This window comes from Solanum tuberosum, unplaced genomic scaffold, assembly GCF_000226075.1.
Source record: "Solanum tuberosum cultivar DM 1-3 516 R44 unplaced genomic scaffold, SolTub_3.0 scf00063, whole genome shotgun sequence".
NCBI lineage: Eukaryota > Viridiplantae > Streptophyta > Magnoliopsida > Solanales > Solanaceae > Solanum > Solanum tuberosum.
In genome coordinates, this window is record NW_006238988.1 from 599311 (window position 1) to 608887 (window position 9577).

At 33.9% G+C, this 9577-nt stretch overlaps 3 protein-coding genes across 3 annotated transcripts; 2 read left to right on the plus strand and 1 right to left on the minus strand.

Moving 5' to 3' along the window:
* Nucleotides 1-90: 90 nt before the first annotated feature.
* On the plus strand, nt 91-2981 carry LOC102581048 (pollen receptor-like kinase 3). Its single transcript, XM_006345197.2, has 2 exons — nt 91-1480; nt 2160-2981. The coding sequence occupies exons 1-2, from the start codon at nt 145-147 to the stop codon at nt 2729-2731; spliced, it is 1908 nt and encodes a 635-aa protein (XP_006345259.1). The 5' UTR covers nt 91-144; the 3' UTR covers nt 2732-2981.
* A 789-nt stretch (nt 2982-3770) lies between these two features.
* Nucleotides 3771-6498, plus strand: LOC102581389 (uncharacterized). Its single transcript, XM_006345198.2, has 3 exons — nt 3771-3960; nt 5085-5206; nt 5970-6498. Exons 1-3 carry the CDS (start codon nt 3819-3821, stop codon nt 6294-6296), a joined length of 591 nt encoding a protein of 196 aa, XP_006345260.1. The 5' UTR covers nt 3771-3818; the 3' UTR covers nt 6297-6498.
* Nucleotides 6499-7112: 614 nt separating this feature from the next.
* LOC102581719 (sm-like protein LSM1B) lies at nt 7113-9082 on the minus strand. The gene is made up of 5 exons (XM_006345199.2): nt 8852-9082; nt 8504-8572; nt 8275-8390; nt 7855-7917; nt 7113-7283 (listed from the first exon to the last, which is right to left on the minus strand). Exons 1-5 carry the CDS (start codon nt 8913-8915, stop codon nt 7206-7208), a joined length of 390 nt encoding a protein of 129 aa, XP_006345261.1. The 5' UTR covers nt 8916-9082; the 3' UTR covers nt 7113-7205.
* Nucleotides 9083-9577: the final 495 nt, after the last annotated feature.

The following is a 9577-nucleotide window of genomic DNA, read 5'->3' on the forward strand; positions in this document are numbered from 1 at the left end:
ACCCCACACCATGACACATCATCATTCCAGGGTCCAAAACAACCAAACCAAATCAAGAAAATTATCAAACACCTTCAAAGAAAAGAAACAGAGACGCATTTGCAGATTGTTTCTTTAAGGGGAAGGTGGACATGTCTAGTAAACATGGCCGCCGTTCCCCTAATCCTTCATCTCCTTCCTCAAGCATCGTCTCCGAAAAAACACCATCTTTTCCTTATTCATATCTCCATTTTCTTCCTCATTTCTCTATCTAATCCACAATTTTCTTTCTCCATTTCCGAGGACGATGCCTTGATCAAATTCAAAGAATCTTTAAAAAACACAACATCTTTAGATTCATCTTGGCTTAAAGGTACTAGTCCATGTGACAAAAACAAGAAATGGGATCGTATTCAATGCGAAGGGAACGTGGTTGAAGGCCTCCTTTTAGGTGAAGCTGGCTTATCAGGAGAACTAGATATTGATCCTTTGATTGCACTTCCAGGTCTCCGAGTTCTTGAAATCGCGAATAATTCATTTTCAGGCACAATCCCTGAATTCTTCTTGCTTGGTGCACTTAAATCTATATATATAGATGGAAACCAATTCTCAGGTGAGATTCCTAAAGATTTCTTTGCCAAAATGGGGTCTCTTAAGAAGATTTGGTTTGCACGAAACAAATTCTCCGGTTCAATTCCTGAATCTTTAACCAACTTGAAGTACTTGATGGAACTTCGTCTTGAAAGTAATGCATTTTCAGGACGCGTTCCATCTTTCTCACAAGTGAGTTTAACATCTATTGATCTTTCGAATAACAAATTACAAGGCGAAATCCCTCAGGGGATGTCAAAATTTGGTGCTGATCCTTTTAAAGGAAATGCAGACTTATGTGGACAACAATTAGGGAAAGAATGTAATAAGGGAATCAATAAGACTCAAGGTGCACCAATGTCAAAATTGAAATGGATCATTCTTGGTATAGTAGTTAGTCTTTTATTGGTGACCATTCTTTTTCGCGTCAAGCGCAAGGAAGATCATTTCGACAAGCTTGGGAAAGAGAATCTTGATGAGGGGTTGCACGTTGGTAGCTCGATTAGGAAGAGCATGAGCATTCATAGCAAAGGAGGTGATTCTGGTCGTGGATCAACACGAAGGGGAGGGTCACAAGGTGGTAAGGCTATGGGAGATCTCGTGTTGGTGAACAACGAAAATGGTACATTCGGATTGCCTGATTTGATGAAGGCAGCTGCTGAGGTACTTGGAAACGGAGTGTTAGGATCAGCTTACAAGGCAAAAATGGGAAATGGAATGTCTGTTGTGGTTAAGAGATTGAGAGAGATGAATAAAATGAATAGAGATGTATTTGATGCAGAAATGAGAAAACTTGGAAAGTTAAGACACAAAAATTTACTTCAATTATTGGCATATCATTACAGAAAGGAAGAGAAATTGATGGTATCTGAATATGTTCCCAAAGGCAGCCTATTATATCTGTTACATGGTATGACAATTTCTTTCATCTACAGTCAAACCTCTCTATAACAACATCGTTTGTCTAGATAAGTTTTTGGCTGCTATAGCGAAATGTTGTTATCTAGAACATAAGTTTCATATCTCAACTGTTACTCCCTTTGTATTGAAACATACCTCGATGATGAGTTGGCCTACACACACCTGTTGTTGATTGAGAACAGATATTTGACCAACTCAACATCGAGGTGTGTTTTGATACAAATGGAGTGAATAGTTAAGGTAGGTTAAGAGAAAAATGGATAGTTAAAGTATGAAACTCGTGAAAAAAGGATAGTTTAGGTGTGTTTTTGACCATTATGGTAAAAATCTATTCCGAAGAAAACTTGGTCACTATTATAGTGAAATGTTATTATAGACAATGATTGTTATAGAGAGGTATGACTGTATATCAAATCATTAAGGTCTTCACTTCTTCTTGACATTTGTATGAGTAGATTTTATCTGATAATGTGATCCGATCTATACTTACCTGTCCCTTCCAAGACATCCGGTCACAATTGGGACGATACAAAGAAGATTAGCATGATCCCACAAGTTTTAGGATTCACAGTTTACAGAAGGATTGCTTATGACTGTTAGTACATTCATATACATTTTGTTCTTCTATGTCAACTATCCTAATTTTGAAATTTCGTGCATACTTTCAGGTGATCGAGGGATATCACACGGTGAGCTAAACTGGCCTACTCGTCTAAGGATCATCCAGGGAGTTGCTAGTGGAATGTGTTATCTTCATTCCGAGTTTGCATCGTATGCAGTGCCTCATGGAAACCTCAAGTCTAGCAACATTCTACTCAATGAAAAATATGAGCCACTTCTATCAGATTACGCCTTCTATCCACTGATCAACAACACGCAAATTGTTCAATCCCTTTTCGCGTATAAAGCACCAGAAGCCATACAACATCAACATCTCACTCCAAAATGTGACATATATTGTCTTGGAATCATAATACTTGAAATCCTTACAGGGAAATTCCCTTCTCAGTATCTCAACAATCAAAAAGGTGGAACGGACGTTGTTCAATGGGTGCAATCAGCTATAGCTGACCAAAGAGAATCTGAATTGATTGATCCAGAGATAGCGTCTGCAACAGACTCCGTTGAACAAATGGTGAAACTCCTTCATGTAGGAGCTGCTTGTACTATAAGCGATCCGGATAAGAGGATTGATATGAAGGAAGCATTAAGGAGGATAGAAGAGATAAGTTTAATATGATGAACATAAACCTTCCAAAAGGTAATAGGTTAGTAGATTCGTGTGAAGCTTTAGTTTCGTTACCTGCCAGAGCGATCCTTAGCCTCCTTTGATTCCGTTTTATCTCAGTTAAACTCCACAACGTCTCTCGACTCGTTCAAATGAATGTTGATGCAGGAAACAAATGTCATTTTCTTCAAATACTGGAGCTGAGGTTCATTTGCCAAACAAAACAGAGTTTACTGTATATAAAACACCAAAATGAGACTTCTAAATTACCAAAAACATAAAGTTGATTACTAATTCTACATGTTTTGTTTTATTGTATAGAATTTGTTTCTTTTTTTGTGTGTGTGAGTTAAAGAGGGACATGGATCCTCAAGGCAATGATCAATTTAGACATAGATTTTGAAGACAACCTTCCGGCTTGATCTCCTCCTTTCTGCTTATGTTAGCTCACGTTGTCACACAATCTAATCTAACGCGCTCCCATCAAGAGATCGTTTGATGATTTAGCAAACAAGATGATCTAGCTTTGATTTGTCAAAAAACCTATGTTGTTCGGACTCTCCAGAAGGGTTTTCGTGCACTTGTTAGATCCTCCCAAAATGCACTACTTTTGAAAGATTTGACATGCATCCTATGACATTTGGAAATACTTGTATATTCACTACTACTTCATTTTGATGAATTCAAACATTGAGCTAGAAAGAGAGACCTATTAAGTATTTGAAGTTAATGAATTCATATAACGATCTCAAATTATATAAACAATGGCAACTCGATTCACAATCAACTATTTACAACTATATAATGAATATTTTAATATATACAATGTCTAAACAAAAGCTATTGAGTTATCGTGACCTGTAAGTTGTACTCTAGTTGTGTAAATGTAATCCTAGTACAGTGTACATACACAATGAAAAGTGTAAATGTAATCATAGTATATATTATTTTTTGGACTTAAATGATATTTTAAACTTAATGAAATACCAAATCTCACCTAGAAAAGTTGAAGTGACTATATATTATATGCCTTTATAATTTCCAACAACTTTCCAAGAGGAGCCTAAAAAAAAAAAAAAACAGAGACAAACAAAAAAAAATGGCATCAAATTCTACAGAGCCTACAGCTTCCAAAATAGTTGCTAAGCTAAACTTGAAGCCACATCCAGAAGGGGGATTTTACTCAGAAACATTTAGAGATAACTCAGTTATTCTCACCAGATCTCATCTTCCATCTACATGTAAGTTTTTCTGTATAAATTTAATTACTTTTTAGATCTTGAATTTCTTAGATCCCTCATGAGATTTTTGGATCTTAGATCTGTCAATTCTGTGGCTTTTTGGGCAAATCAGGATACCAAATCTCAAATTCTCAAAACAAAAACAAAAAAAATTGGAATCATGAGTTTAATTTTTTTTTTTTTAAAATGTAAACTTAACCCATAAATTTATATTGGCATGATACTTAAATTTTGAATGTCCACAGATACTTAACTTTGTATAAAATTGAACAAGTAGACATTGACGTTCTACGTTGACATAATACACATAGGACGCTCAATTTGTGTGTGTGTGTCTACTTGTGCAAATGTAAAGATGGAGAGCATAGATGCCAGGTGAGGCTAAGTTAAAAGGACGAGTTTATGAATTATGCCATTTATATTTTGTGATCTTAGTTGGCATCTACGCTCTTCAACTTTGGGGTGCACAAATAGACATTTATTTATATAAAGTTGAACTAATAGATATACGTGGCGTAAATGACGTGGGATACAAATTGTCACATAGGACGTCAAGTAGGATGCCTTGTTCAATTCTATACAAATTTAAGTGTCTACTTGTGCACACACAAAGTTGGAGGATAAGTTAAAAGGATAAATCTATGTATTTATGCCTTTTAGATTTTGTATAAAATGACTCATGTTCGGCCTGAAAAAGTTGTCAATACTATGTGAAAGCAGAGGCAAATCTAGAATTTTAAGTTTATGAATCCCCACAGGTATTTAGAATACAAAAAACGAGTGTAAATAAGAAATTGATCCCAAGGGATTCGAACCCCTGCACACGAGCTGATGGTATTCTGTTTTCTTATCAAAAAGCTGACTGCCTTTTACTGTCTTGTGTGTATCACGAGCAGTATTTGTAGTGGCGGAACAGGATTTTTACTAAAAGGATTTCAAAATTGAAAAGTAAACACACAAAGAAGCACAAGGGGTTCAACATCTACTATATATACATAAAAAAGTAATGTTAACCAGTATTTGGTTCCGTCCTTGAGCATTTGCCTCATAACAGAGTATAGGTTGAAACTTTCAATATCGAATTAGTTGGTTTTTCCCTGATCTTTCGGGTTTCACCATTGCAGATAAGGTTGATCGACCTGTAAGTACATGCATCTACTTCTTGCTACCTTCTGGAAGCGCGTCTCATCTTCACCGGATACCGTGTGCAGAAACATGGCATTTTTATATGGGAGAGCCAATCACTGTGAGTACTAATACACTATAGTAGATGATCATCTTCCCTGTAGTCTACATGAACCTTTATGCACCAGATTAGGATTATCTCTGCATTATCTGAGCTGTCTTTCTGCATCGTTATGTATATTTAGACACTTAAACTTGGCCTTAGCTAACAAGTAAGCACTCCAACTTTGAGATGCATATCCACACATCTAATCTCGTCTCCATTGTATCAGTTGAGACTTGAGCCACTCCAACTTACAAAATGATCATCTAGACACCTCCAAAATCTATGTGTCACGTCAGCGTCGGTGTTCCATAAGACAGTTGTGACGAGTTTGAGTGATTAGTTATATGTTCAAACCAAGTTGAGGTGTCTAGATGTGCACTCTACTCTCAAAGTTGGAGTACTTAATTGTTAGCCGATGCCAAGTTTGAATGTCTGTTTATGTATTATGCCTTGTGTTTTGGTGTGAACTGAAAGGGATTGGCTGGAATGACTCACTCAAAAGTTTTAATAAAACTTGTAAGGACTATAAGGGTCGTTAAATTTCACTCCCTACATAGGAAAGAGACGTTCTTTTTGAAACAGACTAAAAAGGAAAGTAAGACAAATGAACTTCACAAGTAAAGAACATGTTCTTCTGGGGAAAAGTTTCTTATTTTGGATCTTCATAATCATTCTTTACGATAATAGAACATTTGTTATTCCCCGCAAAGAGTTATGCACTACTCATTCACCAATGTTTTCCTAAAAATGACAACGACAACACCTTTTGTGCTTTCAGGTGATGGAACTAAACGAGACTGATGGCAAGGTGAAGTTAACTTGCATTGGACCCGATCCCCTCGTAGATGATCAATTCGTGCAGTATACAGTACCTCCAAATGTATGGTTTGGCGCATTTCCCACAAAGGATTACAGCATATCTTCCAATATGCAAGTAACGAAAACACCTACAAGAGATGGTGAGAAGCATTTCTCTCTAGTTGGATGCACTTGTGCTCCAGCATTCCAGTTTGAAGATTTTGAATTGGCAAAACGTTCTGATCTTGTTTTGCGTTTTCCTGCCCATGAATCCCTCGTCTCTTTGCTCGCCTTCCCTGATCTGTGAACACGCTAATTGTGTTTTTGCTGAGATATATGTACTCAGTGGCGGATCTAGAGCATAATCTACGGGTTTCACAGAACCTAGTAGCTTTTTCACGGACCTTGTAAAATATCTATAAATATTTGATTCTTGTTTCCTGTTTCATCTTATTACTTGTGTGTTATTTGTTCAGAGTGGCAATAAAAGGCAATTAGTTAAGTTATTTCGTGTCTAGTTCAGAATGCTTTGTTTTGCTTTCACTTCCGTTTATTTTTTTTTGGAATATTGATTTTTTTGAGTCGAGGGTCTATCAGTCTCTCTCTACCTCTGAGGTAAGGTAAAGTGTGCATACACTCAATCCTCTCCAGGCCCCACTCACAGGGCATGGTGTTGTATCTACGTTCAGAATGCTTTGTTTTGCTTTCACTTTCGGTTATTCTCTTTTAAAATACTGATTTTCCCTGAGTCGAGGGTCTATCAGAAACAGGCTCTCTACCACTGATGTAAGGTAAAGTCTACGTACACTCGATCCTTTCCAAACCCCACTCATAGGGTACGATGTTGTATCTCTTTCAGCGTAGTTCATTTTCCCATCATAATGTATATAGCTTATTTGTTCGTAATCATCCACAAACTTTTAATATCGTTCTTATTAAAAATATTTGTCAGTTTAGATGTTCAAGACAACAATAATTATCTTCTTTTTTTTCATTTTATTCTTAGTAGTTAATTGCTCATAAAGACTATAAACACTTTAATTATAAAACATAAATAGAGTAAACATTTAATAAAGAACGATTATATCTTAGAAAATATCATCAAATCGTTTGATTTTTTTTTAATAAAAAGTTACTTGTGATTTATATTTTAATACTGACGCAGATAATAATATTCCTTAAAAACAACCATTAATAATAATAATTTTAAAAAATACTAGTCAAAGTCAAGAAACTCCATTCTTCTTCTAGTGGAACCCTTTAGTTCTTCTGCATTCTTGTCTGCCTTTTGAGCCTACAATAATATTAGTCCGAAGTGTTAAATAGACGGATTGAGTTAAATTTAGATAGATTAAAATAAGCGAATCAATAATTCGTCCAAACGTAAATGAATTAGACAGAATATATTCTCATGAGTTAATTTTGCACTATCATTTAATTACCACAAGGCACATTATACACATAAAAATGCTATGAAACTTAGTTCATAAGAAACCAATAATTTTTTTATTATGTTCTAAAAGGAATAGTACTATTTGGAAATTTAAACTTTCAACTTTTCATTTTATTGTATATTGTTTTATCATCACAGAAATGTATAATAACATATGTTTAAAATTATAAGTTTCAAAATTCTTTTGACCATCAAACCTTCTTTCTTCAATTTTACGCCGAGTCAAACACGATCACATAAAATGAAAAGGATGGAGCAACAACAACAATATAGGAAACACTTGATCAAGCGGTTTGACAAGAAACAAACTTCATATATTTGTTTCAGTTTATGTGATATTATTTGAATTTCAATAAAAACAATTAAACTTGTAAAATAAAATTTATATATTTAGAAATTACGTAAAACATACCCTTTTGATTTCTGTTTCTGAAACACATGTCATGTGTGGGGGGATCTCCTCCTCATTAGGCTCCTATATATATAAAAGGGCAGTCACAAAAAAAATAACATCCTACATATTAATATAAATATCATTCTGTTTTGCAGTTTTCGATAATAATGATAATTTCATAAGATTCACCTATTAATACCTATATGTAAACTTTGTTATAACTAATTTATACTTCTTCCTTTAAATGATAAGATTAAGTGGGGCTAACAACCGTCCACGTTATCGCGATCTGAATTACTTCACTAGATCAATCTATCAGTAAGAATGACAAACATTGTATGTGTATGTAATTAACACGAGTTGATGACTCATGCTACTAACCGTTGTCTGAGATTTTATGTATTATTTTATACAAAATAAACGCGGAATTTTACATACCCGTTGTCCAATGAGCATAACATTCTCCCCACGAACAATGTAGAGACCCAAAGATATGTCACAATAGAGATTTCCCACTATTACTCTTTCTGAGGTACCTTCCAATACTATATTTGCTATATTCAAACATTAAAAAGAAATAAATCATCAAGAAATATAGAATTTGTCCGTTGTTAATTCCTGTTTATTTAACAAGTGACTTATGAATAAATATCAAGAAATACTTTACCATATTGATCGAAAGAACGGAAAGTTCCCAAGAGTTCTCTACCATCTCGTAGTAATATAATAATTTTTCCTATAAAAAATAATTCACTCGTATAAAGACCATGAAAAAATTACATAACTAGTATACATGCATATTTATGGACAAATTAAAAATCTAGAGTCGGTTCACGATAAGTGTAATCGATACATTGTATGTACAATTTTACAATTATACTCATAATGTAAAATAAAATTATGTTATATATTAATCGTATATATAACTTAAACTCTTAATTGAGACATAATGAATATTTTATTTAATTACATAGAGGAGAAAAGAATAGAGGGAAAAGAGAGTTAGGGTTCATACTATCAAGATAGCTTGCAAGGCTTGATGAGAACAAGTTGTCATTTGAATCTGACCAATTAGACATTTGTTGTGTCTTTAACACATCTGTTTTCTTGCTCGTTAGCGCTATTATTTTATTTACAAAATAAAATAGAGAAATTGATTCATATCATGACAACTTATATGAAATAACAGTTTTGTTGATGCATTTCTCTTGAAATGATGAAGAAGAAGAGAGATTTATAGGATGGATAGAAAAGGATTAATAAAGTGATACGAATAATGACTATACAATGCATATAATATAATACCTCATAATTAGAGGCAGATTCAGAATTCAAGTTTTATAATTCAACTTTTAAGATTCTTATAGTAAATTGTGAGTTTAAATTTACTATTTATTATTATTTTAATATATTTTTACATATAAAATATTATGTTTCATATAAAATATATTGAATTCAGATAAATTCGATACCGTAATATATATTTATTTTTTTTGGAAAAAAGACATTTACTTTTAGATGAGTTGGTTTTTTTTATAAGTGGTGTAAGTGTTTGGTAAACCTTTTTGGACGGTGGCTTTTGTAAGAAAAAAGAACTAAACCATCTTTTTCTTCCAATTCCCAATTTCCCATGATTCTATCCATGACATTTTTCTAGCACTAAATCTTTATAGGATGCTACATACATTTATATTTATATACTAGATAGAGCACTAGTTTTTTATTTATGAATTTAAGTTTT